Source organism: Rhamphochromis longiceps, linkage group LG7 (genome assembly GCF_057381845.1).
Source record: "Rhamphochromis longiceps isolate RC_006_pf linkage group LG7, R_longiceps_female_GT1.1, whole genome shotgun sequence".
Classification (NCBI taxonomy): Eukaryota; Metazoa; Chordata; class Actinopteri; order Cichliformes; family Cichlidae; genus Rhamphochromis; species Rhamphochromis longiceps.
The window spans coordinates 42,157,489-42,174,524 of NC_140563.1; the positions used below are offsets into that span (position 1 = coordinate 42,157,489).

The 17,036-nt window shown below is 39.7% G+C and overlaps 1 protein-coding gene across 3 annotated transcripts; it reads right to left on the reverse strand.

Moving 5' to 3' along the window:
* Nucleotides 1-8,107: 8,107 nt before the first annotated feature.
* On the reverse strand, nucleotides 8,108-11,369 carry LOC146665917 (uncharacterized). 3 transcript variants are annotated; one of them, XM_085413719.1, is made up of 3 exons: nucleotides 11,238-11,369; nucleotides 9,502-9,657; nucleotides 8,108-9,076 (listed from the first exon to the last, which is right to left on the reverse strand). In XM_085413719.1, the coding sequence occupies exons 2-3, from the start codon at nucleotides 9,625-9,627 to the stop codon at nucleotides 8,843-8,845; spliced, it is 360 nt and encodes a 119-aa protein (XP_085269845.1). In that variant the 5' UTR covers nucleotides 9,628-9,657; nucleotides 11,238-11,369; the 3' UTR covers nucleotides 8,108-8,842. The 3 variants fall into 3 exon arrangements, with proteins under 3 accessions (XP_085269845.1, XP_085269847.1, XP_085269846.1); XM_085413721.1 differs by having other exon boundaries at nucleotides 11,147-11,253; XM_085413720.1 differs by lacking the exon at nucleotides 11,238-11,369 and adding an exon at nucleotides 10,347-10,412.
* Nucleotides 11,370-17,036: the final 5,667 nt, after the last annotated feature.

Sequence of the window (17,036 nt, forward strand, 5' to 3'; positions counted from 1 at the left end):
CAAAGCTTTGTTCATTTGTTTATTTATTTTTTTGGCCACGCGATTTGTTTGGCATTGAAACGAACCCACAAGCAGGAGAACTATGTTTATTAAAAATGAACAAGCACCGAACAAGTGACGGGCCATTAAGCCATTATTTCTAATTACTTTCATGCAAAATTTGTCACCAGTAATCAAAGATCTTTAATCATAGATCAATAGACATTAATATGCCCATTTAAGTCTCACCAAAACTAACATGAGACAATCAAAATCAGCTTGCAGAAAGGAAAGTGCAAGCACAAATAATATCCACTTTTGGCAAACTGTGTGTGAACGCAGGTCCTGTGTGTTGTATATGTGCAATATGTTAACAAGCACAAAGCATCCGAGGTCAGGATGAAAACAAAGATACACAGTCACAGCTGTTGGTTGATGTAGCATAAGGTCTGAGCAGAGCTGCTGCTTCTCTCAGTTCTGCCAGGCTAATAATATCCTGCTGAAGCTGCTGATTAGGAACACGAGGTGAGAGTACCTCACTGTCCACGCACGTCATCGAGGTTTGCAGATTCTAAAAGTAGAAGAACTTTTCCCCAGATAGAAACACAGCCATGGGTTTTAAGTATTCTCGGCACAATAAAAAAAAAAAACTCCCACGCATTTGCTAAAGTCGAAAAAGCAAATGCAGAAAGCAGTGACGTTAATAATGTATTTTTACAGCGTTTTTTATACCATAGCTGCTTACTGCTGTAAGTTGAAAATACTTAGATCTTGAGACATGCACTCTGACGTCATGACCACCATGGAGAAGTTTAAAAGAGAGGATATTATGTTCTCTTTTTTTCCCATGAGGATTTGTTTTTACAGTGGGACCAGATTTTCTGTACTAATCTTGGATTGATGGCAAAGAATCCCAGGCAGATCTGTAGTCCATTGCTTTCACTCAGATTTTAAGAGCTAATCCACATAATTTATACTGTCTGAACAGAAATCATAAGAAACACATCTAAAAGCATCATACACATCATCAGCCCATCCTCTGTTCTTTCTGTGAATTAATCAGGCCACCAAACTAACCACGAACTGTGAATTCAACAAGTAAAGGCACAGAAATCGGGAGGCGTACATTATAGACTGGAAACGATATATGAAAAAAGCAGGAAGTGACTAATGCAAAAAAAAAAAAAAAAATTTAAGGGTTTTTGCTCCATTAGGAAGAAAAGTTATTAACTCCCAGATTCAAAATGTCACGTCTAGTATTACATCCATTATTTCCTACATGCTCACTATCATTGAATGTGGCTTTAATGAACAAAGCAAGCACAGGTACCACATCATTGTCCTTCTCCACAAGCCTGGTGTGCGCATCAGTGTCGGGGTCTGCAGCAGTGCATCGTCTGTCAACACCAGGGTCTCCTATAGCTCAAAGACCCAGCTTACCCACGACCACTCATTTATCACTTCCCTCTTTCTCTGATAGCTTGCAGGTTCATTGAAGCTCCAGACGGGGCTCTCATCATGAGCTAACTCTCCTCTTTCTTTTAGTTATGAACTTGCAAAGCTCTTTCTCATTGAATTTTACACTGCTTCCTGTTTTCATCACTGGAAGCTGCCATATAAGATGTTTTAATCTCATTCACTAAGTACCCCAGCTCTTCCCTTTTATATTTGTACCTGTGTCAAACCTGAAATGCCATCATAGGTTTGACACAGGAGAACCTTCCTTCATGCAATAGTCTGTCATCTGTTGTTTGCCATCTCAGAAAGATCTGAGACATTTTGCCAGGTCTGCCCTCTGAGGCATTAGGCCACAGTGAGTGAGAAACCCAGTCAGGAAGTAATGACCTTTTCTCCACTGAGCAACGGGAAAGAGCAGAGAGCTGGGAAGCAAAGGGGTTTAATCGGATCAATGTGCCCTTTGTCATCTCACTGTCTGCCCTGTCAGTCTGTATGTCTGTCTACCCGTTTGTTGTTTGTTGGCTGAGTGTTTATATTTACTCTGCATGATCCATCTGCCTATCTGCTGGCTGTCTGTCTGCCCATCTTTCATTTTGCTTGATCTGTTTTGCTTGTGAAACCAGAACTGTCAAAGCAGCCCCATTTCTACGGTATCTTAAAATGTTTTTTGTATCTCTGCTCTGAAATGAGTCAGCCAACATACAGCATTGTGCAAAGGTTTTAAGGATTTTAAATGGTTAGAGTCACATCCATCACATAATGCCACCAGGGAGATGTTAATTTCAAATTTATTCTGCAATGTGATAACGACCCTGTACATAGAGTCCAGCAACAGATGGTGTGGCCCTTTATCTAACAGAACTGTTGCTGTTTTAAAGGCACAGGGTAAACTCACAGAGTACTGATTTGATTTCCAGTTTTCAGTAAAATCTTAACTGCAGTTTATGTGAAGTGTCTACAACAAGAGTAGCAACTCTGTGAAGCTGCTTTGACCTTATACTACTGTCAGCATGCTCAGAATCACAATGAAACATCTAATGTTTGCTAATTAAGACGCAAATGTTTAATTTAGCCTGATAATGGTGCTCAATTAATAAAAATCAGAGGCTCAGCTATTGCAGTTCAGGCTAAGGGGATGCTTATTTACACTGGCTACCCTCTTCATTAGCTGCTTGTTAATGCAAATATCTCATCAGCCAATCACATGTCAGCAACTCAGTACATTTAGGCGTGTAGATGTGGTCAAGATGATGTGATGAAATTTCAAACTGAGCATCAGAATAGGGAAGAAAGGTGCTTTCAGTGGCTCTGCATGTGGCTGTTTGTGTCCGAGTGACTAGTTTAAGTGTTTCAGCTGATCAGCTGTGATTTTCCTACAACCATTTCCAATCTTTACAGAAAATGGTCTGAAAAAGAGAAAATATCCAAAGGGTGGGTGTTCCCCGAAAGAAAACAACTTGTTGATTCCAGAGGTCTGAGGAAAGTGGCCAGACTGCTTCAAGCTGATAGGAATGCAATGGGAACTTAATGTTCATGTTGAACCTTTAAGGAGATGGGCTGCAGCAGCATAAGACCCCACTGGGTGCCTCTCCTATGAGCTAAGTACAGAAAACTGAGGCTCCACCAAAATTGGACAATTGAAACCTGAAAAGAATCTTCTTTTCTACTTCAACACTCGCATGGTAGAGTCAGAATTTTATATAATTAACATAACAATATGAATCCATTCTGCCTCATATCTGTGATTGAGGCTCCTGGAGGCAATGTGGGATATTTATTTGGCACAGTTTGGGCCCCTCGGTACCAAACCAGAGCCTGCCTGACTACCCTGCTTACAGAAGGATAACACCACATGTCACAAAGCTCAAATCATTTCAAACCGTTGCCTTTAACGTAACAACTGGAGAGTCACATCATGAATGTCAACATATCTGCAGAAACTATGTGATGCCATCATGTCAGCATGGACCAAAATCTCTGAGGAATGTTTCCATCTGAATCTGTGCCACAAAGAGTTGAGGCACCTTGCTAGTGAGATGAGTCCATCTCTCATTAGTTTGCTTAAATTAAAAAATGTCAACCCCATGGTGGCACCACTGAAAACTTTTTTAAAACTAAGTTGAAAGACTTCAGACCCCAGGGGGTACCCTGCCTCTTGTCCTATGTCAGGTGGGAAGGGCTCCAGCTCCCCTGTGACCGCGAACTGGATGAATGAATAAATGGATTCAATGAGGAAATGATGGTTGGATACACTGGTGTAACATGATAAAAGACTGTTTTTTAAAAGATTTTTTTTAACACAGTAAAAACACTGCTGTGGTTAGTGCATGCTTTGTCTACTACAAATATATCCAATTATGCAAGAAGCGTTTTTCATTTCTTTTTCAACAACAAGCCGTCTACATGCAGTGTAATGTGATATGTATGTTAACGTGTCATCTTGTGAGTGTTCTCTGTGTCATTTTAAATTCCTCTGTATCTGCTTTTCTCTCATGTTGTCTCTCCATCTGTCTCTGTTACAGGCATTAAATGATGGAAAGCTGCAGCACAGGGCAGACCGTGCTGTCTATGGGACAGACGGACTCTGTCTGGCACTTTGGCTTCACATTCAGTTTCACCAAGCTGCAGTAAATCACTGTTCTGTTCTGTGACACTGTTCTGTTGTTCCTGCAAAGGACAATTGTTCCTGACGTTCATAGTTTATAGAATAAACCATAGTGCGTTTGCAAATATGAAAAGGAAATCTGTTGTCAGCAGATAGGTAGTTATATCTTGACCTTGAAACTGACAACCTCAATATTTCTCTCTCCTTTTCTCTTTGCAAATAAATGCTGAAATTTGTCTGGGTAAACAGAGATGAACAGGCTTCTATCATTCATCGCTGAGCCTCTAGAAGGATAATGTGTAAGCCGGCCAAATCATTCATTTAACTGCCGTAAAGTCCACAACAACAGAACGACATACATTCATTCACGTATACCCCTATGCTACTGGAACTTATTTACATAACTCTTGCAAACTCTGCAGTTAAGTAAGTCTCCCTGGGGTTAGTGCTCTAAAAACTGGACTTAACACATGGATGGATAAAAGTGCATGGATAAATGGATGGTTGGAGTTGGGTGATCCGCTGACTTTTAAAGGGAAAAAAAACCCCATACCCGCTCCTACAGATGATACATCAACCTGTTGTCTTTTGTGATTACCCTAAAATATTTCAGTTTTCCCATGTTTTGCAGTCATATCCACAGGTCTACTCCACACCGTTTCTTCAACCTGCTTCTCCTTTACCTCTCAGAGAATCAAACCACTCTCTCCTCAGCCAACTGGAGAGCACAGGAATCTATTAAGCTCCATATGGGAAATATGTCACCGGAGAACCAGTGTTAGAAGTGATTTAGTAGAGAGGAAAGGGTGGAGAAGAGGAGAAATGGATGAGTAAGGTGTGCTGCAGTTCCAAGGTGAGACAAGGTGGAAATAGGCATGGGTGTCCCGTAGGGAGAAGGACTTCCCACTTCTCTCTCTCTTGTATCTACACCACATATACAACCACACAAAGTGTAGTTGAATCTTAAGAGTCGACACGAATGCCATTATTCTCAGGGGTGATTCTGGACCAGTAATGAGATTGTAGGACTGCCCTGTTAGAGTTATATCACCCCTTACAACACCGTAAATCCCCCTGCTTACACTGCAACAGTCAGACTGAATAAAAGTGATCCATTTATTTTTCAACTGACTTGTCCACTGAAAATCCTGCAATTCTGTGCACGGGATTTAACAACATCTAAATCGCCATCGGATGAGAGTTGTGGGGTTGCTGATTATTCACAGGAAAATGCTGATCTTTCTGATGAAACCATAGCCATGCAGAGTTGTTGGAGGCGATAAACTGGCAAATAAAATGCATACCTTTATTGTTGCTACATGTTGGTTTTAGTGGCCTTCTCAGTTTCTGAGATTCAATTCAGTTTTATTTATATAGCGCCAAATCAGGGAGGGGACGAAGGCAAGACAAAAGTAATGCTGTAGGAGAAAGACAGAGATTAATAATAAGTTATGATTAAATGCAGAGCGGTGTATAAAGCATGGTGAGTGAAAAGGAAACAGTGCATCGTGGGGAGCCCCAAGCAGCCTAAACCTATTGCAGTATAGCTAAGGGAGGATTCAGGGTCACCTGATCCAGCCCTAAGTATAAGCTTTATCAAAAGGAACGTTTTAAGCCTAATTTTAAAAGTAGAGAGGGTGTCTGCCTACCAAATCTAAACTGTAAACTGGTTCCACAGAAGAGGGTCCTGAAAGCTGAAGGCTCTGCCTCCCATTCTACTTTTAAATACCCCAGAAACCAGAGCTAAGACAGCATGAAGTGCTCTATTGGGGTGATACAGTACTATGAGGTCTTAAAGATAAGGTTATCTGATTATTTAAGACCTTGTATGGAGGAGCAGAATTTTAAATTAGATTGAAAGCGTTTTATGAATGAGTGCATGTGGCTTGTACTGTAGTGTGGTCAGTAGGACTGGCAAAGTGGTACACGACTGCCAGTCAAAATGTATGAATTAACAGGCTGTCAAAGACCACTGCAGAGGAAGGTGTGACACTTTGACCTTCTAGCTGACGGAGCAATGCTCTGACACTTCTGAGCTTTGCAGTCTGAAAAAAAGAGAGTGCCTGTTTTAGTTCTGGAACACACAAATCAGAGGGTTGATAGTAATAGCCGCCTTAGTAAGATAAAGAGCCGCGCCATCACTGTCAACACCATCTAGAGCTGCGCTATGCAGTGCTCACACTGCTGCTAAAGTGATTCACTGTACCAAGAAAGAAGAAAGGAAGAAAATCTTTGTATGCAGCAAGTGTAGTGTCCACAGCATCTCTGAAACACTTAAAATCATGACTTGCCTGTAGGAATGGCAGCTATGACTGGTGCAAAATTCTCAATCCTGTCTCATTAGTAGGTGCGGGTGATGAGTAGCCTACTGACAAAACACATCGAGACCATAACTGACGGGTGGAGCATGATGTTTTAAATTTTGGCATTCCCTGTGTTGTGGTTCCTCACGTCATATGATTGAATAAAGGCCTTTAATCCTCCCCATCATATCCGGGATTCCATAGCTCATTTATTGCAGCAGTGTGAATGTCACAGGGGAGTGGGTGGATGATGTGTCCACGGGATTCCCGTTATGCATGGTGAATGCAATTACCATCCTGTGATGGAAGAGAAAGGACATTGAGAAATGGTGGGTGAGTCACTTGGAAAGAGACCACAGTTCGGCCCTCTAATGAAGCTCATGTCTACTGGTGATAGATAATAAGGGCTTGCCCTGACTCCCTGAGGAGGAAGTGGAGGGGGGCCTCTGTGTGTGACGCAAGCTCGCTTTTTGAGATGCTGTGTACACATGTAAGAACCTGATATACAGATCCCCTTTGTCAAAGCTAGTAAGAGTCTCTCTATCTTTTTATTTAATGTCTTATTTCATCAGTCAGTTTCATTTCCCCCACTGGTCCTATCTACCTCTATCTATTAAATTCCCGTCTCTCATCTGCCCACTTACTGTCCTCTATTTTAAAGCCTGTTCTCTTTTGTCTGTTTTTCTCCTTGGGCTCATTTAGGGTCAGCCATCTTTTTCCCAGACTCTGCCAAATGCTCTGTCTAGGTCATTCTGAACATTAGTATTCACAGCAGTCATTTTCCTCAGTTAGTTCTCCTTCAAGTCTGGATAGTGTCTGCTGTAAGCAGTATGAAGAGCTGCACAGACTTATTTTCTAAATTCAGGAAAAGAAAATTATTCACTATATGAGAACATTAATATCCAGAAATCTTATGTAACTTTATTTTTTTGCAGTTTTGGTGATCATTCATGTAAGTTTTTAGTAAGAAGTCATGTGTGTTTCTGGAATTTTGAGATTCAACTTTTTAAAGGAGATGCAATCACAGCATTTTAACTTGGTTACTAGAGGTGGGAATCACCATACATCCCATGATACGATATTATCACAATATTTAACGCACGATACGATATTATTGCAATTTTTTAAAATATTTTGCGATATTCAGATTCTGTACATAAAGGTAAACTTTATCAATATTCATTTTATCTAATATCAAAGTCTCACACTCAGTCTTTCTCTCATTTCAGTCAGTTTTATTGTTGACAAACTGAACGGTTTGTATTACAGTCTAGTCCAACTTAACTGAATGCAACCATCTGGTACAATTATAGCTATTCTGAACTATGCAATTTGTGAAAACTACACTGAAAAAAATAATCAGTGGGATAAACATAAAAAAATTATTGTAAGCGGTTGCACGAAATTAAGTTGTGTTTGGTTAACCTTAGTTTTTTATGTTATACCTGCACACATTTTTCTGGTAACACGAACATGACTTTTTTATGTTGTTGTTATGTTTTTCATTCCAGTCAAATATTTATAGAAACCACTTGTTTATCAGACATGAACTTTTTGTGTTAATTGTATTGGACTACTATGTGTTATATTGACAAGATTATTTTATGGTAAGCTTATTTTATTTTATAACAAATTTCTAATATATAATCTAATATATAATTGAGTGTTCAATAAATAAAACTAAATTAAGGCTGATCTTACTGTATGTACTGTACACTTTCTCTCAATCAAAGAAATAAGCAAAACATTTTTGAACAATGACCTGTATTTTTGAAAATACTACACAGTTGTAAAAATGGACTTTCAATTCAGGCTTCCAAAATATACATGAGTCATATTTGTACAATGCATCTCTTGAAAAACATTCCACAACATTCCTCAAAGTTATCTGCTGGAACCTGAATTCAACATTGTGGGGCCTTGTGACATCGCACTTATGTAAAAAATAGTTTTTTAAATGTAAGAACCATAAGGTAAGGTAATATGGCAACAGGGGTGTAATTATTAAAATGACACAAAGAAGAGACTTAAAATAACATTATAACCCACAGGCACACAACCAAGAGACCTAAACTGATTAGTATTGGCTTGCTTCTATCACTAAACATCGCAATCACTAATACTACACGATGCAATCTGTTTGTAGTGGTGCACCTTGGGAAAAAAATTGCAAATTGGTGAAATTGGTGCAAGGCGCCATTTCCATTGAGAAAAATGGACATTCAAAGTTTGAATTTAAAAAACAAAACAAAACCATGGCTTGAAAAGTGAAAACTGCAGTAATAAAGGCCCCAAGTTGAAAAGTGCCAGAAAAATAAGTTTCACTATGTACTGCAACTTTACCAGTGCTGGCTTAAAAGAAAGGATGGTACATATTCGAAGAGGTAAACATGTTGTTCCCACATCATAACTGGAAAACTGTTCAATCGTACAGTCTGGTCCTGAGAACCTGGGCCTTCTTTGAAAGGCTGTTCCTTTTGAGCTCCATAACCAGTTTCTATAATACCTCGAAGGTATACTTTTCCAGTGGGTAGGTGAGGTTCAAAGTGTACATTAGTCCAAACAGCATTGCAGCTGCTAGGGTATAGTTATCCAAATCCTGCCAGACTCTCTGGCCTTCAAGGACTATCCCGATGTCCTCAGGGCTGCCATTGGCATCTCTTGACTTTATGATGTAAATTCCCATGGTTGTTTCCTTATTAGATCGTTGGATAATGGCTTCATCTGTGGCCTAGAAAATGCAGAATTCCAAAATTTAATTAAACAGAACACTGGTCAAAGAACATTATACCAAATCTTATTTTAATCTGTGTCACTATTCCAAAAAATGTTAACATTAACACATTAGGTGAACAAAAATGGATTCATTACAGCATGTGATTTGAGTCCTCAGAATGCTTAAAAAGGTAATGCATGAAGTGAAATCTCCATGCAAAGAAGCAGAATACTGTCAGAGCATAGAGAGGTGTTCAACTATGAACTCCACACATCGTTCTGATGCAGGTAAAAGAAAAAACAAAAACAAAAAACGCACCCATGGTAAATTGTGAAAATCCCAGGTGATTTTCAACATACTCCTGGCATAGAGTGACAAGCAGCATTTTGTTAAAATTATTATTTTCCCTAAAGTGTATACACAAATTATTAAATTCTTACCTGGGCCGTGGGCTCCAGAATGTTCTGCAGTCTTCTTCCTATTTGTCCTCCTCGCCTTTTGAAGACCTTTATGAGTTTGTCAGATAGCACATCTATCTGCGAGAGTAATCTGGACTGCAGTGGCATGGTGGTAATGCGCTTAAACTCTGCATTTATCTAAAAAGACAAGTTGTCACATAAAAATGCTGTCAAAATCTCAAATCTCACAAGGTTACATCCACACAAAGTTGTTATTTTTTGTCATGTTACTATTTATTAGCTATGGGTCCCATGTTGCTGAGCAGTTCCATAGTTGCCCTTACTTCCATACCACCCAAAGCCTGTTTGCAATCACAGCAGTTGCCTCCTTCTGGCCATTTTGCAGTTCTGCCAAATGACCCAGAAACTACATCTATTATTGTCATATACACATCAAGGTCTTTCATTAATACTTAGTTAAATTAGTTAATTTGACCTTTCCAGAAAATTTACCTTACAGAATGTGAGATAACATATGCAAATCTTCACCCCCCCCCCCCCCCCCCCCAACAGAGCCCACCCCATGGCAAACTAGCTTATTTAACTGTTTAACTAAAACATTTTAGGTACAACCAGTTAACTAAATGGACACGAGTTTGTTAGTCTGTATTCACTGAGAAAAAACAAGCGAATGTGACTGGGCACACACTGAAAAAAAGCTAATGCACATAATATTGTCCTGCAGCTTAAGCTAGCATTATCGTTAGTTAACTTAAGGAATGACTTGTTTTTTCCATTATGTTGCTCAACAGGAATTCATGAGAAAAACTTCCCCATATAATGGATGTTCTCTTCGTTTCCTCTCAAACATGTAGTTTTCAGTTTACCTCGACAAAGTAAAGCTCAGCACCAAACGTAAACGAAGCAACGACAAAAAATGGCGGACCGCCACAGTGAATTTTCCCTCGCAGAACACGCCCGGGGTGGGGGGGTGGAGTTTCAACAGAAAACAACTATTTTCTGTTATTTTGATATGACTGGTTTTAAAAGACTGAACATCCTTCTAAAACAAGTGAAAGGCGTGAGACTTAATTATGTTTAGACCAAAAATATAACTGATTCATGTTGGCTATATTTACTGTATTTTTACTAATTTAACAACGTCATCATTGCATTAGTCGCTTTATGCTATAGCATTACGCTTACATTAGCTTGAAGCTCAAGGTCGTCATTTTATTTAATTTCTTTTTCTGGGCTTACAAACAGGACACACAACATTTAGATAACCGTTACACTGAATCTTGGGTCTGTGTTGAGTCTTCCAGCTGCTGACTACAGAAGCTAGATTGACCTTTCAGCATGTTTATAGCGGCTGTGGCTATGTGCTGGTAATGTTACCGTGTGTGAGCAGTCACATTGGCAGCAGACATGTTTCAACAAACTAGTCATATCCCGGCCCTACATTAGCTTGTTTAATGGTTAAGACACTGCAGGTACCACCACTTACTACAGACACCGATGCAAGTTTGTAATAGTCTGTTAATTTAGACTGAAAGAATATACAAACAATATTAACTCACATTATATATGTTAATTACTAATTTGCTTATCGCATAATTTCGGTTACCATTAGCTAACTGGAGCCTAACATTGGCCTTTCATGGTTTTCGATAAACAGCCCACATACCTGTAAAATAACAACACCCCAGTAAAAGTCCACATATATAAAGGGTCTACACTCTTTCTCACTGGTGTGTTAGCTTTAAAATCCTATTTACCTTCAAGTGTAAAACTCCAGATGGTAGTAGATTTTCCAAAGCGAGAGACAAAAATGGCGGACAGTGCAGCCGATTTTTCCTTTCCAGGGGGCGGAGCTTGAGGATAAAACACGACTAACTTGTTTCTTTTCAACATGATTTGTTCTAAAAGAATGAATATTCTTAAAGAATATCGTTAGCTTGATAGCATAATTGCCTAAGTCATTTTTTTGTGTTTTCGGAAAACAAGAAAAAACTAATTTTCTAAATATCACATGCATATTTTTAATTGATATTTTCACAGAACATTTAAGTATATGTGAGGAAAAGTATGGAAAAAGAACAAAACCCAACATCATTTCTTTTGTCTAATAAAAGTGACTTAGGCAGATTATGCCTATGACTTAGGCAGTTTTTCTTCAAACTATAAAATGAACATGACATACTATAATGTAACCATAACACACTGTAACTTTTCAATTTTAATCACAAAATGGCAGCTAGAGTAAGGAGACTTACTCACTTCACCTCACCCACCCATTAATTTGCAGAGGAGGCCTGTAGGCTCATAAAAGAGGTGTGCGTGTGTCTATGTGTGTTTGTATCTGTCTGTGTGTGTTTGTCTCTCTCTTCTCTCTCTTTCTCTTCGTGTGCGGGTGTGTGTGTGTGCGTGTGTGTGTGTGTGTGTGTGTGTGTGTGTGTGTGTGTGCGTGCGTGTGTGTGTGTACTATTTGGTAGGCTATGTATACTACTGATGAGGAAGATCATCATAGTACTTGTGGGCCACTCTTGGTAGTACATTTTTCATTGACTGTAAGTCACTGTATTTCCTCAGGGTGATGGGCAACTGAGCAGGAAAGAGTGGGATCCACTTGAATGGCTTGTTGTCGGGTATGCTGATGCGCCGAGGCAGGTCTTCCCAGTCAGATTCAAAATCCAGCTTGTACCTGATCCGTCCATCAGTCAAGTACTGCAAAGCCCGGAGGTCATGGACTGTGGGGTCCCCAACTTTTTTGCCGGGTCGAATATTGGTGACATAGGTGCCAGATAACTTCATGAAGTCATTGTGGTATAGTTGAGTCACCCTGTATGGGGATGGATTAATGCGTGCAGCCTCAAAGATGACAACGTAATCTCGTGGAGTGTAAACGTCTTGCACAATGCGCCGTTCAATTAGACTGTGCATGGAGTCACACTCCATCTGTGTGTGGCCTGCAACTAGAAATTTCTGCTCAATGCTGACACCATGCTTCATGGCCAGGTAAAGGTAGGCGTTGCTGATGGTAGCACACCGGTTCTGATACCCGCAGCCATCACTCCAGACAATGACTTTCTCAATGTTTCTGTTGGCCTGTAGGACAGACTCAAAGTGGTTGGACTGCAGATGTGCAAAAACCTCACTGCTGAGGGAGCCTTCATGTTCTTCCCAAGCATAACAGTACCCATCTCTGTTGTTCATGTTGAAGCAGGTAAAGTTGTGCATCTGTAATTTAGTTTTGTAGTACATTGTACTTGCTTTTGTCTGGGGGCAAAGAAGAACGCGTTGAAGGTCCATTGTCCACACTGAAAGTGTGTCACTGGATTCATTTTTGTCTGCAGCCTTTTCAGCTTGAGCCTGACTCTTCAATCTCAAGTGTGTAGCAAGAGCATCCTCATCTGTATTTCCTACCTTGGCGCTTACACAGATGTCACATTGGTATTTTTTTGGAATGAACACAGAGTAATCCTGCTCTCCAAAAACCTTCCGAAAGTATGTCTCACTCACAGCACGCTTTCCATTCTCATTGGCAGCATTCTGGTATTCCTTGTGAAGCTCTCTCAAAACTGTTCCTGGCTCCAGGAACTTCTTGTTCTGATAAGAGGGAACCTGGCGGCAGTAATGGGATGGGACTGTAGGTATTCCAGAGAGCCACTCTTTCAGGAAGGCCTGGTCTCCATCTGATATTGGCATATGAGGACCAGTCTTGTTGATCTTGGGGTTGGGCTGGGTATGAGTGTTGGGTTTCATGCCTGCAGTTAACCATGATCCAATGGTTCTCAGGGCAATACCAAGTGTGGAACAGAAAAGATTTTTGCACACAGGTATTTTGCATCTATCTGAGAGTTGCAGGTGGTATAGCAGAGATGTTGTTCTCCTTGAATCAACACCACCTTTCTTCTGTTTTATGGGCACATTTTCAACAACAGTCTGGATATACACCTTGCGTGTCTCCCAGGAAGGCATGGACCAGAAATTGTTGAAGATTCCTCTTCTCTCAACTTCAGTCAGTAGCTCACAACTTCTTTTCGTTGACTTGAAGCAGTGCTGTGATGTGCATGGTGGGCCCATGGCCTTTGGTGGTCTCTCCTGTCCCATTGTATTCTTGTAATTCTCTCCCTTCAGACGCTTTTCTTTGATGACATTTTTCTTCCACGTATGGGGCAGTGGACGCTTGTGACGAACAGCAGAAGTGCTGGGGGTTGGACTGGCTTCCTCTTCCTCTGCTTCCACCTCCCCTCCTTCCTCTTCCTCCCCTTCATCTTCGTCTCCTTCCCCTTTCTTTTCCTCTCCTTCATCTTCCTCTCCTTCTCCTTCCTTTTCCTCTCCTTCCCCTTCCTTTTCTTCTCCTTCATCTTCGTCTCCTTCCCCTTTCTTTTCCTCTCCTTCATCTTCCTCTCCTTCTCCTTCCTTTTCCTCTCCTTCTCCTTCCTTTTCTTCTCCTTCATCTTCCTCTCCTTCCCCTTTCTTTTCCTCTCCTTCATCTTCCTCTCCTTCCTCTGGCTGCTTATCAGTCTGTTGCCCCATATCAACATAATTTCCTCCTTCTCCCTCATCTATATCCACCAACTCCTCTAAGTTCACATCAACTTCCTTTCCTGATGATACAACAGAAAATAAAATGCTGTTGGAGTATCTTAAAATGGTAAATCAAGATGACATCTAAATCTACTTGTGTAGTCAAAATGTCTGCTATGTAAAAAAAAAAAAAAATCAATTTGTACTATTAATATCAAATCAAATCAATTTATTTTTGTATAGCCCAAAATCACAACAACAGTCGCCTCAAAGGGCTACATGAATATTACTGGCAATAGAGTTCAACCAGTATCAGTCATTTGAACACAGTCAATATAAAGTCCAATTTAACAATTAACAATGAACCCAGGGCGTCCCCCGTCCTTAGACTCTCCTCCTAATAAAAAGCAAATGTTTGAAACATAATATAATTTGCAAACTTGCTGAAAATGCTCAAATTGCCTTTGAAATTGCCAAAGATTTACTCTGGTAGCATGCTGCTGTTAGCTAGCTGCTAGCTTGTACTACATTACTATGCTAATGCTACACTACTAACGCTAATGTTAGCTAGCCATCATACTTTGTTTGCAACAAAAAAGTAATCTTTTAACATGGTCATAACCTCTTTGATTGAATGAAAATACATTTAGTGACCAAAAAACTAAAAAAATATGAACTTTTACCAGATGTAAATGAATCAAAAAGAAGAGCAAGGGCTTCACTTGCGGTCAACCTCTTCTTCTTATCAGCCATTTTGCATACATCAAAACTGCCTAAGTCAAATTGATTGTAGCAAAACTGCCTAAGTCCAATGGTAAAACTGCCTAAGTCAAATGAATGACTTAGGCAAGTATGTTTTTTGACTCTTATGAGTGTTGTGATTGGCCAATGACATAGGCAGACGGACAGGATGATGCAGCAGTGGTAGGGGAGTAAAGTTAGGCAAAAATCTCAATTTGACCAAAAAATGACTTAGGCACTTATGCTATGAAGCTAACGATATGTGAAAATTAAAAGACAAAAATATGTTTAGATGTGAAATTTAAATTAGTCATGCTGGATATATGAAGTAATTCTATGCAGATTCAACAACCACCCTATTGCATTTTTTTCAGTGATGCAGCCCCTTCAGCAACTGAAGAATTTGAAAGTAAATTAAAACAAAATATAATTTTACATTAAATAAAAAAGTTTTAAACTTAATTAAAATAAAACATGTCTTAAATGAAAATAAGCAAACTGTCATGTTTATTGCTGCAATAAAAAAAGTTAAACACATTTGGACAGTGAAGGAATGTCAGGATTCTTGCTCAGAAAAAGGATCAACATGCTCTGAAGTCAGAGCATGTTCCAGTCCACAAAAACTTTTTTTGTAACAAAATATCAATTTCTGCTGTCCCTGTATCGATACATTATTAGCAAACAAAATATCACGATACTACACAGTATCGATTTTTCCCCCCCACCCCTATTGGTTACATGGTATCTCTGACTTGGTCAGCCAAAAAAGATGCATTTTCTTATTTTCATTTCCTTTTGTGTTTGCAGTTTCAGCCAGCCTCAAAGTGCAGAGATTGTCTGACCTGTCAGGTCCACACAAAAGTGATGTCAGACTGTGTTTCATGACTGTGCAATACAGAATGTAAAAATCACATACTTTATACCTATTCTGCTGGATGATTTAATATAAACAGTGTCCCACATCCTCACTTTAAATTGAACAACTTTTTTTTTTAAGCCATTAAGATAATTTACATACTTCAATTACTGCTACTGGCAGTTTTTTCTGTCTAGCATGCAAGGATAACGCACAGAAAAAGTGAAAATTCTTCTGCTTACACTGTGCGAAGCTGAGAAAGTGCTCATAGTGCTTTAATGTTTGCCATTATGATGTTCTCACATGTGCTTCTGTGGCAGACACAGAGGGGGGAAATTTAGGCAGTTTATTTGTCTATGTTAGTTGTAGACTGTTAGATGAAAACGGGTACAAAAATGAGATACTCTACCAGACAAAATGTGTGATTCAGAGTTTTTCCAGAAAGGCTGTGATGCCTGTTGTGTGGTGGAACAATATATCAGACTTGGGTGACAAATAGTTACTCCATGCTACAAGAGCATTTTTTATATATGTGGAGGCTTCAGGATAAAATGTAACTGATTTTAAATACAACAGCACTTAATTTTAATAATAATAGTCAGACTGAACTGAGACCTGAGCTCTCAGTTTAACTTGATACACACACACACACACACACACACACACACACATACAAAGAGCAAAGTCCCTGCCCACGGATTGCACTATCCATCATCTGCCCATGAAAATCTCTTCTCCTCCACGGCACACTTCATTTCTGTGCCACACTTCCTGTCATTTTACTGCTGCCATCCATCTCTCCTTATCCCCTCCCTTTATCAGGTGAGCAAGGTCCTCACTATCACAGATATATGCAGCAGCTTCTCCAATGCCCTAGACTAGGAAATGTGTAGACTAGAGAGAAAGAAAAAAATATCCGACACACATGTATTTATTAACCCTTTTGTTTGTCTTATTAGTATCGTTCATGCAAATCATTGTAAGCATTGAGGCATCATTTTCTCCCTTTGCATTCCAGTGTGCTGTTACCTAAGCACCATCTTTATTTTTCCTTGACTCCAGACAGCCATCCTGCCTTCCTCAAGAGACAGGGCTTACTGTAAAAGCTTTTGGGGTTATTATGCCGAGAGATACAAAGTTTGTCTTCATAGAAGCATTGGCAAGATTTATGGGCGAGCCTATTAGCCTAAAGAGTTTTCAAAGGCATCTGCACCTTCCCCTAACAAAGAAACCCAAGGCAGCTCAGTCTATGCTAAACTGAGCGGTAGCAGCGATAATGGTGGTTTTAGCAGTATCATCATTTACATCTTTTTAATGTCCCATAATTCACCTGTTTACCAATTATTCTTCAAAGGAGTTAAACACCTTACATTCATGCTAGCTGCTCTGGAATACTGTAACTAGTGTCCCTTTGAAGTACAAGCTTACATCAGCATGCTTACGCTCA